General features: G+C 39.4%; 1 protein-coding gene across 2 annotated transcripts in view; it reads right to left on the bottom strand.

The window, feature by feature from the left end:
* Window positions 1–9,785: 9,785 nt before the first annotated feature.
* LOC140103592 (protein Wnt-7a) overlaps window positions 9,786–24,590 on the bottom strand; it is a 57,448-nt gene continuing 42,643 nt past the window's right edge. For both annotated transcript variants that reach the window (XM_072126732.1, XM_072126731.1), the window contains exon 4: window positions 9,786–13,207. In XM_072126732.1, the coding sequence (XP_071982833.1) occupies window positions 12,728–13,207 (480 nt within the window). In that variant the 3' untranslated portion in view covers window positions 9,786–12,727. The remainder of the gene's footprint in view (window positions 13,208–24,590) is intronic.

Here is a 24,590-nt window from a genome sequence, read left to right as displayed (position 1 = left end):
AGTTTCCTTTTATGTAAATGCAACCTAAGCTGCAAGGACATGGTTCAGCCACTACACTGTAAACAGAGCTGTTGTCCCTATTCCATTCTCTGTTCATCAGATGCTGATAACATCCGATCTATGAGGGTGCTGGTTGCTGGACCTCAACAGATTTGATACTGAGAACCTATTTTATTGCTCTGTTCTCAATATTTTTAGCCCCTTTAAAACCCCTTTAACAATCCATCAATTTATATGGTAATAGATATTAAACATCTTTCCTGCTGTTATACTCCTGAAAAAAATGTCAACATTAGTTCAATGGGCAAAATTGAATATTCTACTTAAATAGAATATTATGTAACATTATCTAATTTACTTTCGCTTTGAGTGATAAAACAATAAATAAAATAGTAAAGTGTGTGATATTATATGTACAGAGCGGGGGCTTATCTGTGCCTCCCCTGGTCCATGATGTCATCTATCAGCTGCCTTGCTTCCCTTCCCTGCTGTTATACATGACATGTTGTATATGTGTTTCCTCTGTGATCTACATGTGTTTCACCATTACTAGAAAATAGAAAATTCTTTTGAGCATATTTGTTGTTACTTTGTGATCCAGACGGATCTTTTATCTTCAAAAACATAGCAGAATGTTGTGGTCATCATATACTGCATCACATATTAGGCATTTGTTGTGATAGCGTCATTGTGGCGAAGGTCTTACTCCATCAAAAAGAAATGTCTATCCCCATCTCTGCCCGGTCCTCACAGTTTAAAGGGGTTTTCCACTAAGCAAACTGTTTGATCTTTAGGAGTTCCCCCCACTGAATCGCCCCTTATTCACAAGAACAGGGGAATTTGAATGAAGCAGAGTCATTTAAAGGCTCATCAGAAAACCGATAGGAAGCAGTGGTCTTGTTCACTCTTCTTATATGGACACTGTCACTGTTGGATTTTACCCCATTAAGCTACTAGCCCCCTCAGCAGGGGCGTAACTACAGCGGTAGTAGCCATAGCGGCTGCTATGGGGCCCGCAGTGTCACGGGGCCCCGGCATCTAACCTGACACAATAAAGAATGGAGGATGTGCATCATTTAATACATATAATGCTGCGAATTGTACATAATAATATGTATATAACAGTGAAATCTTCTACAGTACACAGTCAGGAACTCGGATAAGAATTGTCAGGGGAGGGGACAGCAGGACTTGAAATCTCTCATCTCTAGCTTCCTGCCGTCTACTTCCCCCATGTGGTCTACAGTTACTTGAGTGCCCTCACCCTGGGATAATAAGACTGCCCAATGTAGGGGGGAAGGGGCCCCATTCAAAAGTTTGCTATAGGGCCCGATCTTTCCTAGTTACGCCCCTGCCCTTCAGGTATGGTATGAATGATACTTTCTAGAATTCCCTCTTTTATGTGAAATCTTTGCCTTTTACCTATAAAAAATCTCCTACAAAGTCATGGGAAAATTCTGGTGACAGAATCCATTTTAACCCCTTAATAACCTGGCCCTTTTTTGGTTTTTCATTTCCATTTTTCACTCCCCACCATCAAAAATGTATAACTTTTTAATTTTTACATGTAAAGAGCTCTGTGACAGCTTGTTTTCTGCGTAACAAATTGCACTTCATAGTGATGGTATTTAATATTCCATGCCATGTACTGGGAAGTGGGAAAAAAATTCCAAATGCAGTAAAAGTGATGAAAAAATGCATTTGCGCCATTTTCTTGTGTTTGGATTTTATGGCTTGCACTGTGCGCCACAAATGAGATGTCTACTTTATTCTTTGGGTTGGTGTGATCACGAGGGATACCAAACTTGTATAGGTATACAAATATATATTTTTTTATTTTGCCATCTTCTGGTGCCAATAACTTTTTCATACTTCGATATACGGAGCTGTGGATGGTGTCATTTTTTTGTGGCTTTTGATTACGTTTTCAATGCCACCATTTGTAGGACTGTACAACCTTTTGATCACTTTTTATTACATTTTGTTATATTTTTCAAAATGGCAAAAAAGCGCCAATTTCAACTTTGAGCGCTATTTTCTGTTACGGGGTTAAACGCAGTGAAAAAAACGTTATTATATTTTGATAGATCGGGCATTTGTGGACGCAGTGATACTTAATGTGTTTATGATTTTTATTGTTTATTTAAATGTATATGATTTCTAGGGAAAGGGGGGGTGATTTTAATTTTTATTTTTTTATATAATTTTTTTTTTACTTTTTTTTTTTTAGTATTTTTCAGACTTTTTAGGGTACTTTAACCCTAGGTTGTCTGATCAATTCTTCCATATATGGAAGTATATGGGGATTTTCCTCCTCATTCTTTACAATGTGCAAATCGCACAATGAAATGAATGTGTTAAAACTAGACAGCCTCGGGTCTTCAGAAGATCCAAGGCTGTCATGGGGAATGATCGATGCTCCCTGATGATGTAACAGAGAGCCACAATCTTCACCATCTTTTTGAAGCCGGTGGCAGCTTTGCCGGGCCATGATGGCTGCACTATGCAGCAAAGACTTACCGGCTATGGAGAAGGCTCAGCCCATGAGCCCTTTCCATGCACCTACACCCAACACACGCCGTACTATTATGAAGTGCGTTGGGAAGGGGTTACCAAGGACTTCATAGATTTTCTAAATAGATTGTCTAGATCATTTGGGTTATCTACACTTAGTTGATATTTAGACTTACATTACCTTAAAGGGGTTGTCCACTTTAAGCACATTACAGCAAATAATTAATATTGTTTGTTTAATGAAAGGTTATAATATCAATATACAAATTTCCAATATACTTTCTGTATCAATTCCTCACAGTCTTCTAGATCTCTGCTTGCTGTATTTCTATATGAAGCTTCATTGTTTACTTCCTGTAGATAAACACCGGCCCCTGGTCATGTGATGTCACACTGGTGTATGGCTCATTAGCCGCACACAACTTTGATTACACTGTGTGACATCACATGACAATGGACCAGTATTTATCTACAGGAAGTAAACAATGAAGTCTCCTGTTGCATGACGAGGTGAACAGCCCTTTTAAGAATTGAGTTGAAATTCAATTCTACAATTCTGTTAAATCTGCCATCAAAATCCATCATGATAAACCAGGGACACTTACTCATAGATCCAGGCACCATGACTGTGGTAATCATCTTTTGTTTTCCATGGCCTCCTGATTTTAAAATCAACTATTAAAATTACGCTAATTAGCCAGAAGAACTCTGGAGGCCATTACTGGAGCCCCTCTGAGCTCTGCCTGGTGTAATCTCACACAGTTGGAGGAGCTTTCATGGGAACAAGGATTATCAATAAAGTTTCATTACAGACACCTTACAGCTGACCATTGCAGTCTAGGACCGTCTGGACCCTGCCCCTGTGTGTTTACAGGAGCATGGAAGCTGTGCTCGGGGAGCTTCTGACCGGCCAAGGTAACTGGCCACACCCTCCCGTTACCAAATCTCAGCATCTGATACAGTGCTTAGGTGGGCATGGTTGGCTACCTTGCCGGTGGCTTACATGATCTTGTAAACCAACAGGGCAGGGATCATTGGGAGCAAAACAGCACGGAGGAGGTGAGTACATGTTTATTTTTTTTAAATGCCCGCTACAGCCTGGCTCCTAATTTTTTTGAACTCTCGGACAACCCCTTTAATTACCATTTGTATGGAAAAATCAAACAAATTCAAGAAACTGGTTTATATGTTCAAGTAACTAACCCAGGACTTGTAGTCTCCTTAGATACTGCCCCCTGCATTCTTGTATGTGCCGCATATATCTCGGGTCATTCTAGCGCTTGTCAGACTTGAGCAAAAACAAGACCCCACTTTGAAGCACTTAATCCAAAGTGAGTTAGTTAAATGGCACATAAAATTCGAGCTCTCCTCTACTCTTAACAAGAAATCTACAATATTTCATGATGTTTTATTGCCCTAGAAACCACATTAATTACCTCCATAACAAGAGCAAGATCCCAGCATTAAATAACCAGGATCCGCTGAAAAGAGATTTGCTTCTCCTCGCCGGCCATACATCACGTTACTTCCTCTCCTCAATAGAAAGTGTCTCTGAGTGATTGTGACATCATGTGCTAAACATTTCTCCTTTTTTAATGTAAATTCTTTTCAGCCATCTCTCCCCATTGCCCAAGTTTGACTTTATTTTACGGCTCAGTCAGAAGAAAATCCGAAATGTTGTTTGGTTTCACATAGCTGGCATTGTGTGTTGGATAGCCAGGATTCTCTCAGCAGCTCAGCAGCATTTTCCAATGAGTAGTCGCCGTTGTTGTAGCAACTGGTAGCTGATTTGTAGATAAAGGACATGTCAGGGTGGCAAGGCAAAGAAAGAGCCATCCATCACCATGTTCCTACCACTCTCTCTGCCCAAGCAAGTCTCGAAAACGATGGTGCCCGCTCTGGCATTCACTCATTAGCGAAAGAAAATGCAATTTTTTTTCATGTCCCCAGAAAGGAAAGCGATATGCTCCTACTTGTGTTACATATTTCTACGCCTGCCAAAGGTTTATCATCGCCAAAAAAATGAATGCGCGAAATCTGGAAGTGTGAACAGTTCAAGGAGGAAGCATAAGGCAGTTTATCATCTCTAAATAGTTTGTTTCTAAGCTCAAAGTCAACAAGATTAGATAAAAGTGGTTTTGTTATATATCAGCCTTCGAAATAATAAATCGTGTCATAACAAAGGCTTATAGACGTTGGACTCCAGGAGGTAATGCTCTTATGACTTCCCCAAAGACAGATGCCAAGGAACCGTGCCATACTCAAGTTCAGTGAGGATTGCCTTATATAACTCAGGTGGCGTAACTCTTACTCCAAACTATAACTAGAATCAGGAGTGGAATAAGACTGCCATGGGCCCTGGGCTGTACGATTATTATGGCCACTACAAGTCTGCAATTACTTCTTAAATATGGGACTAGTATCAGTGTCTTGGGGAATGGAGGATGTGTCCCTTCTGCCTGCTTTCAATCTGCGGCTTCAGGATCTTTGGAGGACCTTCATAGGTCCTAACATGGCTGTATACATGTGTTTTGAGAGCAGGACAGATTTGGCAGGTGGTTTGGGTGGCCATAAGCAACCTAGAAGCCTTGGGCTACCGCCCAAACTGCCTATATCAGTGGTGGCGAACCTATTTCACTGATGCCAGAGGCGGCACTCGGAGCCCTCTCTGTGGGCACCCAGGCCATCGACCCAGCATGAAGTTCACCAGACATCACTCAAAGAATCTTTAGGAGGCTGAACGATTGAAAGTTGTCAATGAACAAGGAGAAATAAATTACGGCTTAAATTGCTGTGTTGGCACTTTGTAATAAATAAGTGGCTTTTGGTTGAAGTTTGGGGACTCAGGCTCTAAAAGGTTCGCCATCACTGGCCTATATTATAATCCACTATTGGATATGTTACTATTTTATACAAAATAGTACAGGCAGTCCTGGGGCTACATACAAGTACTATAGGTTTGTTTTTAAGCTGCATTCAAGATTGGTTCTCTAGGCTTGTTCTTAAAGGGCTTGTCCGGTAACATCAAGTTAGCTCCACTGGATAGGGGACAACTTGGTAATCGGTGGGTGCCTCAGTGATAGGACCCCCACGGATCACTAAAACAGGAGTCAGGTGAACATCCGTGCCTCTCTGTGTGGCAGAGCGCACCCCGGCCTGGACTTATCTCTCCACGAGCCTACATACCGTCTGACTAGGCCACTCACTCATTCTTCAAGGAACTTCCAGGGTTTCCAGACCTCGGTTTCCAAAGCGGTTCCTGTTGAAGTGAAAGCCAGACGCTCCTGTGTATCTCCAACGTTCCCAGACGCTCCTATTTGTCTTCAGCCTGCCACTGTGTTCCTGCTGTGCCTTCCAGTCCAGCGTCGTCTTCAGTCCGTGCCAGCGTTACCAGTGTTCCTCTATGTTCCTGTGTTACCAGTGCTCCTACATGTTCCTGCTGTCATCCCTGGCTCGGACTGTGTCCTGCACTTCCTCTTATCCCTTCTAACTTGGCTACCACCACAGGCCTAGTCGCACCCGTGGAATGACCTGGTGGCACCCCACCGCAGCAGGACCATCCTGCTCTGCGGCGGGCTCTGATGAAGACCAGGTGCCACTTAGAATCCGGTCCCGGGTGTCAGCTAGTACCATCACCTCCCGCGGTGGTCCAAAGGGTCCACAGACTCTTCCTCCTGGTACTACCTAGTACCCTCCGTAACTGTGACAGTTGTCCCCACGAACTATGCCAGTACAGTGACAGTATGTAAGTCAGATCAGGTATATTCCAGGTATACTTTAACTCTGTGACTAATTGAATTTCAAAATTTTTGGGTTGTAATGGAAACAAGAATTAACAATAAAGCGTCATTGCAGGCATCTGTGAAAACACTTACAGTTGATCATTACAGCCTGGGGCTAACGTTCAATTAATTACCAGAGGTCACACTAGGAAGAGAGGTCCATCTCTAACTAGGTGTTCTTATGTCAGGGACTGCCTGTACAACTTAAAGGGGCAGTCAGACTTTACACTAAGATGATTACAGATTGTCCTGATGGAAAAACCCTTGGAATTCGCTTAGTTCGGCAGCAAAACACATCCAGTTCACCTGTAGAACCTCCAGAGGAAAAATGTGCCCAGGAATTTATATTAATAACCTATCCCCACCATAGACACAATAAATTCACAATCTTCAGACAAGAAAAAGACACAGTAAAAATACAAGAAATGTAGGAATAGCTCAGCACTCTTGTTAAAGCAAACCTACAATTTGATTTGAAACATTATGAAGCAAACCTACCATGTGACTGCTGTAGCTACACTGACTGGTTTTGCTGAAAAAACAATTATAACATTCAGGACCTTGGGAAAGCTGGGACAGCATGGCTGTCTAGATAAACACATTACACAAGGGAGCTTGGAATTACAAATGGCTGCTAAGTAAAGCATGACTATTTAAGCACTAATCAACCTGAGCTGGATCACACACACACAGCAGCTGGGGGATGGTGCAGCAATTGATTATTCTGGCAGGGAGAAAACATCCTGTGCAGTGAGAAACTCTCCTGCTATGAGAAGCAGGAAAGCAAGTGCTGGAGCAACCATAGAAGTGACATAATGTTATATCTGTTTTATTAGCAAAACAATTCAGCACAGGGATTAACCAAGATATGATCCTGCATCAGTGTAGCTACAACATTCTCAATGTATGTTTGCTTCATAATGCATCAAATCAAATGGTAGGTTTCCTGTAAGTATCTGTATAGCTAGAAACATTGAAGAAATATTAATAACATGGAGGAATACACAATTAGTAAGGTGTCGCAATTGGACCCAATTCTTTTAAAACTACAGTATATTTTTTCATGACCCTATGGTTGAAGATCAGGTTTTTTTTTTAGAGAAACTTAAAGGCGTTTGCCCATGAAAGAACATTCTCAGATTTTAATCAACTAGTGAAGTTTACACAATAGAGATCATTTTTAACCCCTTACTTTTCCATTTTACCTATTTTTATTCCTATTTTTGGTCCTATCACTCAGTGATGGTCAGTGCAAGATTCAGCAGTGTGAGCAGGCAGTAGCTGAGTAGACACTTCATAATCCCTCTCTGCTGTGAGATACTGTGTGCTGACAATGTGCTTCGATTATCAGGGTACAGGGTTTATCTACACTTTCATTTAGCTTCTGGAGATTCTACTATCATCTGATGCATAAAAAAAGATGAGACAGATCAGAGTCATGAGATGGATATAAGACACAATGACACACTCAGCCCTGCTACCTCCCCTTTAAAACACACAGTCAGCACTGCTATGCCCCCTCCACTCGCATCCAGAGCTTAACTTGACAGAAGAGCTGCTGCTGGACAGGAAGTGACCCTGTCTGTAGTGCTCCCTGTCTGCTGCCACTCCACCTGTAGTACAAGAGAAGCTATTCATACCAATGGAATCTGCCCGACCATAGTCAGGAGTTTATGGTCGTATCCAGGGACAACCAAAATGTAAACACCAGGACTGATTGAGACAGGTTGGAATTATATCTGTGAAATGCTGTATTTTTGTTAATAACAGGGAATTAGAGAATGTGTTATTTTGTTATCCTGAGTATATTAAAGAAACTTGTATTTGTGGTAATACCCCTTTATAGCTTAGCTTAGTTGTGAAATTTTACAGAAGGATATTGATAAGCTGTCAGATAAATTTTTATGTTGCTCAATGTAAAGTTATGTTCTTTGTGTGCAGTAACTGTAACATTAAATTTACATTACACAGAGCAGAACTGCGAGTAACAGGACAAGCCAAAGACTTGAGGTTTGTGGTCACAAGTAGGCTTAGCTACGATACTCAATGTCAAGCAGCAGGTAATAAAGCAAATAAACTGAGATCAATGTACATCTATTTAAAGCCATTTTTTTAATTTTTATTTAAGTCCCTATCTTGCAGATATACACAGGCCCTACATATACACACATTCACTGTATAAGCATTACACACACATAAAAACACATATACCATGTATACTCTACACACACTTACACATATAAGTTTATATGATGACGTTCAAATATTCACACTGTGAATTTTCCACTTTCGGCTGGAGAGGTAGAGGGATGAGAGCTGCTCACCATCCCCTCTCCGTAGTACGGCTTGGTGCCTAGCCGTAAATACGGGAAAAGATAGAGTATGCTCTATATTTTACCCATGGGCGGTATGATGTTGCACTCACCTTATCATGGTCGGGCGCCATAGGCTTCTATGGGGAACGGTACCCCGCCACACAGTTTGCTTTTGTGTGAAAGGAGCCTTATATAGAGAACAAAGATTTATGGTTCTCCCCGCTAATTTGGTAACCACCCTACTACCACTATTGTTATGCCTCTGTCTCCTAGATTGATAGACAGGCAGAACTGCTCCTCCATTGCTACTGCCTTTCCTCACACAACTGAGTACTCCAGAATAGCGAACTTCCAAAGCTTCTGCTTTTATTGGGGTAGTCACACTTGCTGATGATCAATTGTTAATATCTATGGAAGTAGTAAAAGTGTACTTAACATTTCACAAACTCTATCTTCATTTTGGTGTAGTTCATGAGAAATGAATAATATATACGGTAACACTTATAGAGCTAGACGCAGTGACTGTGGTAATCTTCATATATTTCTTATCCATGGCCTCCTTGTAAAATCAACTTTTAAAATGATGCTAATTAGCCAGAAGTGCTCTCCGTGCTGCAGAATCACAGATTGTTACACTGTCTCCCATCCCCCTGCTCCCTCAGCACAGCGCAGGGAGGGGCCCTAGTAATGCCGGCTATCAGAATAATGTTAAAAGTTGATTTTAGAAGGAAGGAAGCCATGGATAACAAATATGAAAAGATTACCACAGTCACGGTACGTGGAACTATGAGTAAGTCTCCCTGGTTTATCACAATGGATTTTGATGATAGATTTCCTATTACGACTTTCTAAGGACCAGATTTTGTTTTATTTTGTCCTGCAGCACAAAACCACATATATTTAGGCCGCCAAAACTTATAGCAAACTTCCTATCCAGTGCAGACCATCTCATAGCCACATCAACACCCAACACCAACCCCCCCCCCCCCAAGCCCATGTTTATTCTTCAAGCCAATTAACTATTTATTGTATGATCCCAACACAAAGAATTTTATTTTACATTATGTCATAAATAACAGTTTAGGGAGGAGGGGGCTGTTGAAAATAAATCAATAAATAACAAATAAAAACAGGCATAAAAAACATTTTTTCAGATCCATGATTTTATTGGAACTACATTGGATTGAAGAGTTGATATAGTCATTGAGTTCACACTGCATATTACTGATCAATGGCAAAAAAAAAAAAAAAATACATTTCTGAAAAAAAAACTCCATCTTAGCTGAGCGCCTGAAGATGAAAACATACTGTAATATTAGAGATGTGACCATGTCATATCCAAAGACACATTCCACACGGTGTAATAAATGTGTCCCCATGGTCAATTTCCAGTCGTAAAATGATGATGAAAAACATTACCCCCTTACCAGAACTACAGCATTGTGCATTGCATATATATATATATCAGTAGTTAATAAAACCAGAAAATTCTTTATAAAAATATTTTTCATCTCTTATCAGTTCAGTAGTCTGACAATAAATTAATCTCACCTAGTAGCTATTCCGATATCTCATACATTGATGTACATTGGTCTAACACTGTTTACAAAAAAAATAAAAAAAAATAATTACAGGAGGACTAAAAACAAATACTGGACTAACTGTTAACAGTGTAGAGGACATTTTTTTAATGTTTTTTTTAATGTTTTTTTTTTTTTTTACTGTTAACATTTAGCATCCCACATGTTTTTTGAGGAGACAAAGTGGGCGAATGCTCCGAGCAATTGGATAAAAAAAAAAGCGTGAGCTTTGTGTGTTATCTGTGAGAATCAGGCTGCGTATGTGAAGTTAGTTTGTACAGTTCATAGTCTACAGTCTGTCAGTGATAAAATCTAATTTGACAGTAAGACAATATAGAGATTTAATAGGCAGCATACACAGCACATTTGCTAATAATAACCAAAGGGTTTAATGACTGAGGCATGTGGGAAGCGCAAACACAATTTTGCTTTTTTCCTCTTCCGAATGGGATAAGCTAACAAATATTTAATACTAATCAAAAAATTTAAGCCATGTGACAAATTGTAGCCCTTACGACGACCCCTGTCAGTTATGAGTGTTCTGCAAATTGCTCACCAGGAAACACGCAACATCTAGCGACCGGTAATTTCCCAATTTTTGGAAATTATTTAAGGTAACAAATGTTTAATACTAATCAAAAAATTTAAGCCATGCGACAAATTGCAGCCTCCACAGTAATGTGCGTTCTGCAAATTGCTCAACCGGAAAACACGCAACATCTAGTGACCGGTAATTTCCCAATTTTTGGAAATTTTTTTAAGTTAACAAATATTTAATACCAATCAAAAACTTTTGGCCATGTGACAAATTGTAACCCCCACGACGACCCCTGTCAGTTATGTGACCCCTGCAAATTGCTCACCAGAAAACACGCAACATCTAGTGACCGGTAATTTCCCAATTTTTTGAAAATTTTAAAGCTAACAAATATTTAATACTAATCAAAAAATTTAAGCCATGTTACAAATTGTAGCCCCCACGATAACCCCTGCCAGTTATGTGCGTTCTGCAAATTGCTTAACAGAAAACACGCAACATCTAGTGACCAGTAATTTCCCAATTTTTTTAAGCTAACAAATATTCAATACTAATCAAAAAATTTAAGCCATGTGACAAATTGTAGCCCCTACAACGACCTCTGTCAGTTATGTGCGTTCTACAAATTGCTTACCAGAAAACATATAACATCTAATTTCCCGTGTTTTTTTTATTTTACAATTTTTTTTTTTATTGAATAAAATCGGTATGAATTTGCTTAACCCCATGAGTGAGATACTGAGTGCTTTGTGAAGAAAAAAACTGAAGATTATAGAAATTATACAGGCAGGCATAAAATATAAATAAAATATTCATATAAAAATAGTCTCTTACAAAATATACTCTTTTTTTTTTCCCGTGGTCCATTTTCCATAAGATTTAAGTTTTGTCTGGAACATTCCAATAACAAATGAAAATCCAATAAATTTACACAAAAAAAAAAAAATATCAGAAAAATCTAATTAATTAAATATCGAATGTGATTATTCCAGACAGCTAGCAGCAAACAGCATTAAAGTTTTTTTTTTTAAGAAAAAAATGTCTGCTTTCTCCATAAAACAGGAAAACAAACAAGATTATCCCTTGTACACAACTATAAATGGGATCTGAGTATTACATATTATTTACAGCTCCAGTTTTTTTTTTTACCAATACAGAGATTTTACAAATTAAAACTAAAGAAAAACGTATTTTCGGTATAAAACAAGTTCCAAATGGCAGTAGGTTTTTTTTTTAAATGTTAAATAAATTAATATTAGTTTACTCTAAAAATATCTCGTTAAATATCAACACTAATATTTAAAGTCCCTGTGCCAATAAAATAATAATTAAAATATATTTATATGTATATAACAGCGCCTTATTAACAAAAAAATCTATTTTTTTTTTTACAAAAATGACGGCGAAAAATTAGGAGCATTAACAACCTTTTATCAGTATAATCCACACTCCAAGCGGAAAGTCACACAATTAATTGTTAACCTATCCATTTCGCATGGCAGCTGTTGTTATAATATCACTCCAGTCCCAGTCATGTGGTTTACAATCCGTTTTTCTTTTAGGTTTGACCGACCGGTGGCCGGATTCTTTTACGTATTTGTGTCCATCCTGGAAAATATGGGAAAATACAGTGTATAGGCTCTGATTTCTTATGCAACATCCCTCAATCTGTAGTGTGCGCCTTGACGGAATGGATGACTGAAGAAGAAGACCTCTTAGATAGGGTTAGCTCCTCCAAAAGGTTGGATCGTTCTTGTTCTCTTCACAGCTGTAGACAGTCTACACTCATCTACCATGAAGAATTTAGACATATTAGACTGTCAATGAATGAGCGGTCTCAGAAATACTCAAACAAAAGACAAGAACGGTCCATTGACTTTGCTTCCTACATGGCCATTGGGGCTGTAGGCCACAATCTTGCCACATGTAGCTTGAGATTTTGTGCAAATGTACGATATTAGTCCCAGGACTAAACATGTCCTCCTCTGGGTAAAGCTCTCATTTACAGGTGAAAACTTCTGTTCTCTCGCTGCATGTGTTACATTTGACATAGCAGCACCAGTGGAATTTACAGTTACACTGCCATACCCGAGAGTACTGGTGGGTATTGTATCCTCTCCCACAGCACATTAAGTCACAGCCATTCGTGTGTTGAGCTGTTTTGTTGCAAAGTCGACCCTGTGTCCCCACACTGCCCGTTATTGGGTCTTCGTCGCAATAATTTGGGGATTTTTCTATGTACACCAAGTCTGTCTCCATTGGTTTGCGATATGACAATGGTTTCTTGATTTTGAGGAATATTGGTCTCTTATTCCTGCTCCCTCGAACCGGCTCTACTTGAACAGCATCACTGTATTTCTCCTTCAAGAGAAATCCTATTTCCCGGAACTTTGGTAGCGTGGTCCAGCAGGTTTTTGTCGTACAAGATCCTGATACTCCATGACATTTACACTCCAGTTTCATGTTCTCCTCCAAGACCTGCAAAGAAAAAAACATATGTTCATAGAGGAACCAAATTATATGCAAAGTATGATCAAATTATTTGTAATTAGAAAAATATTGGGTTGGATCCTGGTCACCCTGGTCTTGTCATTGACCATCATAGAGTGATGACTGTAGAGAAGCCACGAAAATCAAAAAGAGATAGAGAAACATACAATTCTTTCACTTATATATTTCCATAACTCTCACCAAAATCAAAAGAGAAACGGCATGGACAAGTATCCTGCCCCATAACTGGTACATAAAGAGGACCTTTCACCACCCTCATCAACTCTAACTCTTTGTATCTTTTATTACGTGTTACTCTATTGATTTTGACACAGTTAGATTTTTTTCTCTAATCCACTCCGTTCCAAAGTAATCATTGTTGTTAGTTTTGGCACTCAATATGCTAATTAGCCTCTAAACTGTCAGATGGGAGGTAATGGGCTGAAGCAAACAGCTTGGGACTGCTGCCACAAACAGTAGTTTGGCTAATGAACGTACTGGGTGTTGAAACCTAAGGCAGTAGGCCAATAGAACCAGTGGGACAGCATCCATTAAAAGGTCCTAGTGGGGAAGGATATGAAATAGCAATAAGGCCTGGGCCATTCCCTCTGTCTCCTTGGCAGATTGTCAGGCCCCTTTCTACTCTAAAGATCAATTGACAAGTATACGGATTCATGTAGATCAATTTGGACGCCGGTTTCATATCCAAAGCCCTAAGACCAATAATAGGGCAAGTTTTATGGGAAGTCGATTCAGATACCAGTTCTCTAAGAGGTAGGGGTAGATGTATGGTGTAGGCTTTTCAATCTAACAAAGTACATACGAAGGACCATAGATTAAGTGAGGTTAGATATCAGTAGGCCAAAGATGTATGGAAGGGACTGGTTGTGGACAACTGTATATGTCATTGTTGAAGAGTCATTTTTAATATTGTGTTGGGGGAAGGGGAGTGTTCCAAACATTAATATTATATCTAATATTCTTCATTACGAAACTTTGCTTAGTTTTTTATAGAAAGAGGCAGCAAAGTAACAGCTTTACTTTTCTGTTGTCAAGGTTATGGGACTACCAGCCCACTACCAGGCTGAGGACAGGACTTTGTCTCATCTCCTCTTTGTTTACAGAGCTCTGAGCAGAGAGTGTTAACCCTTTCTGATTCTCCCTGACTGTAGTATGCTATGAGCATTATTTTCAAACATCAAGCTGAAAGTGAAGGGTTATTCCTCACTGCTCAGTGATGGAGATTAGATGTCAAGTCATGGTTAGCTTTTTAGACAGACCCTATACAGGTTGAAATTTAGACCTCTATGGGAAGGAGCTTTGGAGCCTGTTTTAATTAAAAACTAAGCAAAATTTCTCAATAAATTACAGTAGAAAAAGAGTGATAACGTCATAGAAGATATGAGGATGTGATAGAACACAGGATCTGGCAATCTCCAAATAAATCCCCACTGCTTGGTCCCCCTCCACGTGGCAGGTTGTGGTGGGGGATACCTCCGCCCTCAAGATCACCGGAGTGATCAAAATTATTAAGAGACCAGAAAGTGTTAATAGTTGTGGTACATCTAGCACCAGAGGGCCATATAATTTAGAATGGTGAGTAACAAACGCTTCTTAATAAATCAGCCCTATTACATTTTTTCAAGAAGTCCTACCTGCGACCCAACATCCATATGATATATATACGTTCAGAATTCATACATACATATAATTTACAGGTTTTGTCCAACTTCAGGATGAGGTTCAACTCTGTTTGACAGGTTTAGTTTGACTGTCTAAAATAATAGAAAACTAAGAAAAGGCCAATCTCATCACTGCCCAGCCAGGATCCAAGTACCCAGTGGAGCTGCTAATTGAAAGTGTCAATATATTGTCTCTCCATCCACGTGTGCCTAACAAGCCGCTTTCAAACAGCGTAAATTTCCTATCAACGTATTTCATTAGCAGCCAAGCTCCAGACAATGGTGATGATCTGATGGAATAAACTGTTTGATTGGAAAAAGCTGAGTGTGCTGCTCCAAAACAATCCAAAGAGTCCGCTGTTCATGGAGCTCCTATCAATGCCACACAATGTGCCCGCTGACTCAGGAGCTTGGGGGGCTCACAGCATTCAGGGTGTCGCATACCTGGCATAGGACCACTGGACGGATTCGGCGTCCCTCGTAAATCGATAAATATCTCACTAAATGTTGCCTAACCCAGACGGTTATATGGCTGTTATATATATCCAAAACATTTATAGAAACTAAACTATAGAGAGAGGAGCAGACATAGAGGTAATATTATATACAGACATCAGACACTACGAGGGGGATTTACTACCTGTGTCATAGGATACAACTCTGGTTTCTACACTTAATAGATTAATGTGGTGCACAGATGTAATTTATTTGGTGAGCTGTGATAATAAATGAAGCAGAAGGACTGGTGGCTCAGTGGTTATCACTACAGCCTTACAGCACTGGGGACCTGGGTTCAAGTCCCAGGTCAACATCTGCAAAGAGTTTATATGTTCTCTCCGTGATTGTGTGGGTTTCCTCCGGGTCCTCCGGTTTCCTCCCACACTCCAAAACATACTGGTAGGTCGATTAGATTGTGAGCCCCATTAGGGACAGGGACTGATTTGGCAAACTCTGTGCAGCCCTGCGTAATATATGTGCGCTATATAAATAAAGGAATTATTATTGTGGGAGCTTACATCATAATTGGGTCAGTTCGCCATATTAAAGGGGTTGTCCACTTTCAGCAAATAATTGATATTTGTTTGTTTAAGGTCAAGTTATACAATTTTCCAATATACTTTTGTATCAATTCCTCACTGTTTTATTGACCTCTGCTTGACCTGTCTAATTTACTTCCTGTGGATAGAAATCTGTCCATGGTCTTGTGAAAGACAGGCAGGTGGAGGAGCCGCTATATGATAATTACAGTTCCTGCACCTGTCTGGCCATAACATCACATGGTCAGATGTCTATGCATTGGAAGTAAACACAGAAGATTTCTATAGAAGGACAACAAGCAGAGATCTAGAAAAAATGTCAGGAATGGATACAGAAAGTATATTGGAAAATTGTAGAACTTTATACACAAACAATATCAATTATTTGCTGAAAAATTCCCATTATAATATTCTAGTCCTTGCCGTATATTATACAACATTATTATATAGCATACCAGATTATGTAATAATACCTAAGACAGTACTATATGATGTTCTAATACACTATTTGATACAATTTTATTTTATAGAGTGCTATAATATATCCTCTGTACTACACATTATTATTCTAGACCGTACTAAATCATCATTTCCCCTTGTGGGATTACAGGCGGTCCCCTACTTAAGAACACCTGACTTACATACAACCCCTAGTTACAAACGGACCTCTGGATATTGGTAATTTACTGTACTTTAGTCCTAGGCTACAATAAATAGCTGTAACAGTTATCACTGGTGTCTGTAATGAAGCTTTAGTGTTAATTCTGGTTCTAATGACAATTCAACATTTTTAAAATCCAATTGTCACAGAGACCAAAAAAAATTGGCTGGGGTTACAATAAAGTATACAGTTCCGACTTACATACAAATTCAACTTAAGAACAAACCTACAGACCCTATCTTGATTGTAACCCGGGGACTGCCTGTATTAAGGTTTTATCGTATTGTAAATATTGAGCTATGATTACATTTTTTTTTATCATTTTATTGAAATATACAAATACATCTAAGATTATTTTAGGCTACACTATACAGGCAGTCCCCGGGTTACGCACAAGATAGCTTCCATAGGTTTGTTCTTAAGTTGAATTTGTATGTAAGTCGAAACTGTATATTTTATAATTGTAGCTCCAGGGGTTTTTTTGCCCCATTGACAATTGGATTTTCAACATTTTAGCTGCAATGGGACCAAGGATCATCAATAAAGCTTCAGTACAGACACCTTACAGCTGATCATTGCAGCCTGGCACTATAGTAATAGCATCCAGAGAGTTTCACCAGAGGTCACAGGGGGCAGAGGGGTCCGTCTGTAAGTAGTATTGTATTGTGTTATGCTAGAATTTATTATTATATTCACATTCATTAATTTTATCCAAAACAATTTTCTAATTAATGCTATCCTCCACAATGCTATTTGAGTTTATTCTATGAATACTGTGTTGTACAATATTACTTTAAGCTACAGTATTTTTAAACATTATAGCTACATAATTCTTTAAATTTTGGCCTTAAATTAATATTTGTTATCAATTGCCTCCAAAATTCTAAATTCAATTTTCAACATTATGATAATGAACCAGAAGGGCTCTTGAGGGGCATTACCAAAGCCCCTCCATGCTGTCACAATCAACATCAATATTTGTTATCAGTTGCCTCCAAAATTCTTAAATCAATTTTAGACTTTATAATAATGAGCAAGAAGGGTTCTGGAGGGGCATTACCATAGCCCTTCCATGCTGTCACTATTAAAATCAGTATATGTTATCAATTGCCTCCAAAATTTAAAATCAATTTTCAAGATTATGATAATGAGCCAGAAGGTCCCTGGGAGGCATTACCAGAGCCCCTCCATGCTATCGCTTTACATACTGTTATGCTGTGCAGGAGCATTTCCCCCCAGATAGAGAAATGGGGGAAGTGCTGAGGGAGCAGGGGGCTACAGCCCAGAGAGACCCTGGAAACACCCTTCAGAGCCCTTCTGGCTCATCATGATGGTGGTAAAAGTTAATTTTAGAGAGAAGATAACAAATATAAGATTACCACAGTGACAGTGTCTGGATCTATTAGTAAGTGTCCCTGGTTTATCATGATGGTAGATTTCCTTTAAGAGCTTATTGGGTGGTCCTGGTTAGTGATCGGCATCCACTTTTTATGCATAGTGCATTGCCAATGAGTGACAAGAACTACCCATTTGACTTGAGTCAAAATTCAATGTGTGAACTTGAAGTTTTTGTATGCAATGGTATCAGAATCACGAGAAAAATAAAGAGGATTCACTTGTCCTATGATGGAAAGTGTCATTTGGTTGTCCCTTACATTGGGCTTTTCGGCTATTTTTACACTGCATGTCTAAGCTACTTTCACCCTAGTGATCGTGTATTTAGCACCATCAGCAGTTTGGTATGTTCAAAACTGATGATAGACTCCCTTTTAGATGAGTCACTAGAAGGGTCCCAATGTTGACAAATGGCTCCCTACCATATGCTAATACAGGCAGTCCCCGGGTTACATACAAGATAGGGTCTGTAGGTTTGTTCTTAAGTTGAATTTGTATGTAAGTCGGAACTGTATATTTTATCATTGTAATCCCAGACAGAACTTTTTTGGTCTCTGTGACAATTGGATTTTAAAAATGTTGGGTTGTCATAAGAATCAGGATTAAAACTAAAGCTTCATTGCAGACACCTTTGTTACAGCTGATCATTGTAGCCTAGGACTAAAGTACAATAAATTACAAATATCCAGAGGTCCGTTTGTCACTAGGGGTCGTATGTAAGTCGAGTGTTCTTAAGTAGGGGACCGCCTGTATACAAATAGCTATTAAAAATCAAAATCACTGGTCTTATAGCTTAAAACCCTCCATAAAAATGCCAGAAATGACCGTGTGTAATTCCTCCATAATTACCTTTACCTTCGTGACCTGAGCAGAAGTTCAGCGGCTTCTACAACGACGTCCTGTACAACATTTCCAACTATGCAACCAAACAGCAACTCAGCCCGAAGCACCAAGCATGAACTTACATGTATACATTCAGATCATACTATCTTGAACTTGTCATTTACTGTACGTCTCATGAAAGGAGCAGGCGGCCATAAATCTTTCCTGCTGACAAGTCAGTTTATCAATTTCTCTCTGTTTCTTTGGTATGTTAATAGAATAGGGAAAAAGTTTGGAGGGAACTTACGATAAGTCGGAAAGTTTTGAAGTTTTCAGTATTTGTAAGGAATATTGCCTCGGGAGTCAATGGAAATAAGACGTGCCAAATTGGCCAGCACATGATTGGATGGTGCCGAGCTGTAAAACTTCTGTAGACCAAGAGGTGTGTCCAAATAATACAGGCAGACTTAAAGGGGTGTTCCCATTACAACAAATTAATGCTATTGTTTATATTATAAAAAGTTATATAATTATCCAATATACTTTCTGTATCAAATTCCTCACTGTTTTCTAGATCTCTGCTTGCTGTCATTCTATAGAAAGCTTCTATGTTTACTTCCAGGGGACAAAAATGGTCACACAGGTGCATGGCTCGTTACACAGAGAGTAATCAGAGCTGTGTGATATAACGAGGCGTGCACCTGTGTGACCATGGACAGATTTCTGTCCACTGCAAGCTTTCTATGGAATAACAGCAAGCAGAGATGTAGAAAAGTATGAGAAATTGATACAGAAAGTATATCGGAAAATTATATAACTTTTTGTAATATGAACAATAACATTAATTTGCTGTAATGGGAATACCTTCTTACTTCTAAAATCAACTTTTAAAATTATTCTAATGTGCTTGTGGTGCTCTGGTGGGTGTTTCCAGAGTCCCACAGTGATGTCTTATCACTCCCTGTTACAATGAGCAAAGCATGTGATCTATCCTAACCAACCTGACGGTATCAAAATTACATGTTGGGTGGGATATTGGGTAAGAGTTACCACAATATCATTGATTTTATAATATACTTTACTAAGAGCGTTAGTGGAGGTGCAACAAACACTCTTAACTTCAGGAGGGCAAATTTTCAGCAGCTAAAGGAGGACCTTATAGGCCTGTGAGAAATACATACCATATGAGAAAAAGCATAAGAGGAACAAGAAAAAGCCAATGTGATTAACTAGTACTTTAAGGAGAGCAATAAGCAACAAAGGTGTTTAAGGTGCTATAACGCAAAGGTAGCAATGAGGCGTTACAGGATAAAAGAGAGAAATATAATTTCTGTAAAAAAAGAGATAAAGGCAGCGAAAAAGACATATCACCGGCCCATATGGCATACACCCCCGGGTTCTGCATGAACTATGTAACATCATAGACAAACTGTTATTTTTAATAATTGAATATTCCTCGAGAACTGGTTCTGTTCCATGGGACTTAGCATAGCAAATGTTGTACCAATAAACAAAAAGGATCAAAAGTGAAACCTGGAAACTACAGCCCTGTGAATCTAACTTCTGTTGTGGGGATATTTATGGGGTTTGTTAGAGATGCCCTCCTGTAGTATTTTATTGTACATAACCTTATAACCCAGCAACAGCGTGGGTTTATGAGGGATCGGTCCTGTCAGACAATTCTAATTGGCTTCTATGAGGAGGTAAGTTACAGACTGGACCTGGGGGATGCTGTGGAAGTTGTATGCCTGGACTTTTCAAAGGCATTTGATACAGTATATTTAAGAACTGTGGTGTTCACACCACCTGCCACTGTCCTGCAGTAACTACATCAATGTGGAGCTTGAGGCGTCAATCATATCTGCTGGGCACCTAAGCCCATCTGTATCAGACACAATGGTTGTAATGTGTCATGCCAACTATCAGTCACATTATACGAGGAACAAAAACCTTTTGGGACACCTTAAGTTCCTGGGCATAACTCTGACTGTATCCTCAATACCCCCTCAAGTGACATCCCTCGCATTCAATCACCAGACAGTGATTGGCTGCAATGGATCCATGTGTGTAGTTGGGGTATTATCAGTACATAGCAATGAAGGAAGAGTAGTATTAGCCCCAGGTGTGGTAGTTCTGGAGCAAATGGGATGAGAAATTATTTTTTAGACTTTTATGCTATTTTAAATCATTGAATTCTATAATTTTTACAATTTTTTTTTTACAATTCACAAGGCATTTGCGTTGAAAAAAGGTACCTAAAATCAAAAATCAAAGTACAGTACCCCTACAGGAGACATGGTGAATTACACCATAAATTTGCCATGCGCGGTGTCCTCTGTGGAGCCAGTTGGCACTGTACTGGCAGGTGCACTGATCATGTGGGGTAAATCCCTAAGAATTCTGTGATATGGGGATGGCGGGAGGATAGGCAGGGGAGTGGTCTGAGGTTGAGCGGTCTGGAGGAGGCGGGGTATAGCTTGACTGGATAACTGAGCTCCCCCAAGCTCCATGACTAGATATCTTGTCTAGCATAGAAGGAATAAAAGTATTTTTTCAACACCGTTCACACATAAAGAAAAAAATTCAAACACCTATTGAACACATGTACATCCATGAATAAGATATTTTAGGGCTTATGGGGCTTTATGGTCCCCTTTAAGTCCTTGTGCCAAAATCTAGCATGCCAGCCTACATTTCTGCACAATCCATGCACCAAAATAACGGACCCTGCTACACTATTAATAAATGCCCCCCAAAATGCCTACAACAGGTTCTCCAAAGCAGACAACCCCAGGGGGTTTATATAAATTCTGAAAACATGTAAAATAATGGCAATGTCTAACTTCATATCTCATATCTTTCTATAAACCATTCCTAGGTGTAAGGGAGGAATAAAATCATGTCCTTCTAGAACATCACGTGTGATAACCTGAAGAAGATAAAAGATTCGCGAGACAGGGATCATCTCCTGACTTTTGTTCTAATCTAATTCCCATTCCTAATGTCTTGTTATCTGCTGCGGTTGAGAAGACCCAGAACCTGCGTGTCAGGTCTAACCGTCCCATGTAACATCCCATAGTAGAAGACTTCTGACATCTCGTAATCTCGCCCCGAGATCTCTTCACACAGAAACAAAATATTGTGTAAACTCCGGGGCATCAGCAATTTGTCAAGTCCGACAAATATTCATCCCATTACATCTGTGGGGGAGTACAGGCAAAAGTGTGAACAAGATACCTGTAGTAAGATTACATTGCTAGGAGACGGCCGCTGTTTACAATGTCTTGTCAATCCCTGTAGGAGGGTGAGAAGCAAAAACCAAATATTCTCTGAAAAGCTAGGAAATAATCAGGACTGGATGTATCCTGAATCCAGGGGTAGTATAACCGATATCAGGGAACGCGGCTGATAATGATCCCCAGAGACAATTGTCTTCTTTGTGTTAGTAAGATCTATTTTAGTAACTTTATGTACTGATCTCTCTTGGGGGAGATTTATCAGAAGTGTCTGAAGTAAAACTGTTGTAGTTGTCCATGGGAACCAATCAGAGCTCAGCTTTAAGTTTATAAACAGCTGTAGGAAAATGAAAGCTGAGCTCTGATTGGTTGCCGTGAACAACTAGAACAGTTTTGCTCACAGACACTTCTGATAAATCTCCTCTTCAGTTTAAAGGGAACCTGTCAGCTAAAGGCATTAAGCCCCGGAGCAGTGAACTGCGCAGACGTCAGGGTGTATGGCTCACCGCGCAAACGCAAGGTTTCCTGTGCGGTGAGCGGACGTCACCGATGGAGGGATGAGAACAGGGAGGATGTGGGAGAGGAAATAATTCAATAATTACCAACAAGGGCCGAGCGGAAACCTATGTAAATGAGCAAGGAAGCGTTGGTGATTTGAAAAGAGGCATCACCCGGGGACTTGGCCAGGACCTGTTGGCAGGGAGCCATGTAATCTTATTCAAGGGATATTACATGTACGGAGGGGAACTCAGATGCCATTGTAACTGTTATATAATATACTCTGCTGTCCTTCTGCTGACAGGTTCCCTATAACTTTGTACAGGCGGTCCCCAACTTAAGAACACCAGACTTACAGAAGACCCCTAGTTACAAACAGACTTTTGGATGTTGGTAATTTACTGTACTTTAGCCTTAGGCTACAATAAACAGATGTAACAGTTATCACAGGTGTCTGCAGTTAAGCTTTATTGTTAATCCTGGTTCTTATGACAATCCAACATTTTAAAAATTCGGTTTTCCCAGAGTCCATAAAAAATTGGTCTGTAGTTACAATTATAAAATATATAGTTCCGACTTACATACAAATTCAACTTAAGAACAAACCTACAGAAATCTTGTACGTAACCCGGGGACTGCCTGTATTATGAATGGGAAACATTAATCTGGATTAGTAGGTGAATTATAATGTAATTTCCGATAGTCACTGTATGAAGGTATAACTTCTGCTATAGGGGGAGTTCTTTTGTACCCAGTCTATAACTTTTTCAAATGTTAAATCACCTGTGTAGCGTTTTCTCTGGAAAGTCTTGTGACAAGTATTTAGGGGATTAGAGATGAGCAAATCTATTTGTTAGTTCATGTATTCGGGATGAATCTGCTATTTATCCGGCACCGAACTGAATCCAAATCTTTTCTAATTCGCTTTGGTAAAACTTTCAATACTTTACAAAATGGAGCCTAGCAATTATTGTCATTTATCCCAGATCTTAGGGATTTGAAAAAATTTACTAAACAAAAATTTGGGAACAACATTTAGAATGATTCAGACCCAAACCAAATCTTTTGAAGTCAAATCTTGGATGATTTATTAATGTCTTGGCAGGATATATGTAGATTTTAAAATTTCCAAAGGCTATCAATATGGGGGGGGCAGAAACCCATTTTACGATTACTAGTAAAAAAAAGTCTGGTTATAGTCAGACAGTAACAATAGAGGAGTTCACAGTTTAGCCTCCCTGACTATATACTTAAGGTATGAAGGATATAGATAAGGAGAATAATCCCAGAACACTTTCAGCTAGCAGTGATGACTCTGTCTCTAAATGATCAACTCATGCTATGCTGATACATCATGGGATTGATAGCTAAGCCAAATGGAAGTGAAGGCAAGTAAGTGCAGTGTGTATAAATTAACACAGAGTGATATGCAGTCAAAATGAAAGGTTGTGTATTTGTAGGAGATCTTCTAATCCATGAAGAGAGTTTATGTGCAAGATTATTGCATTTTTTAATGATTGGTTTAAAGGGAATCTGTCAGCAGTTTTGACCAAACAAAACTGCAGGCGGTGTTGGGTAACAGCCCTGGAGAGCTTTGTAATATTGACTTTATATATAGTGTTATAAATTATAATTCAGCTATACAGCTCATGCAAGGGCTCTGGGCAGGTCTTAAAGTCTGAAGAGCTCTCATAAATGACCCGCCTAAAGCACTTGAAGGAGCTGCAAACCTTTTTTTTTATTATTTTTGACAGTCCTGCTGCTACTTACTATACACACAAAAATAAGGTTACACAGAGACTTAGATGCACACAGAAGCAGTGAAATATTAGGCTGGGTTCACACCTCGATATTTGCCATATATTGTGAGGAGGATTTTGACCGGTCCTTACAACGTACGGTATACAGACGTATCCCAATGTATGGCTATACAATGGTATACGTCGCCCGGGGACCCTTCCATCCCCTGAATGCGGGGGGAGGCATGTACATTGGCAGCAGCTGGCAGTTGGCTGCTGCCGATGAACAGGGTGTTGCCCC

The sequence above is a fragment of the Engystomops pustulosus genome, chromosome 10 (assembly GCF_040894005.1).
Source record: "Engystomops pustulosus chromosome 10, aEngPut4.maternal, whole genome shotgun sequence".
NCBI classification, from domain to species: Eukaryota; Metazoa; Chordata; class Amphibia; order Anura; family Leptodactylidae; genus Engystomops; species Engystomops pustulosus.
Note: the sequence above shows the minus strand (reverse complement) of the source record. Positions and strands in the feature narration are given on the sequence as shown.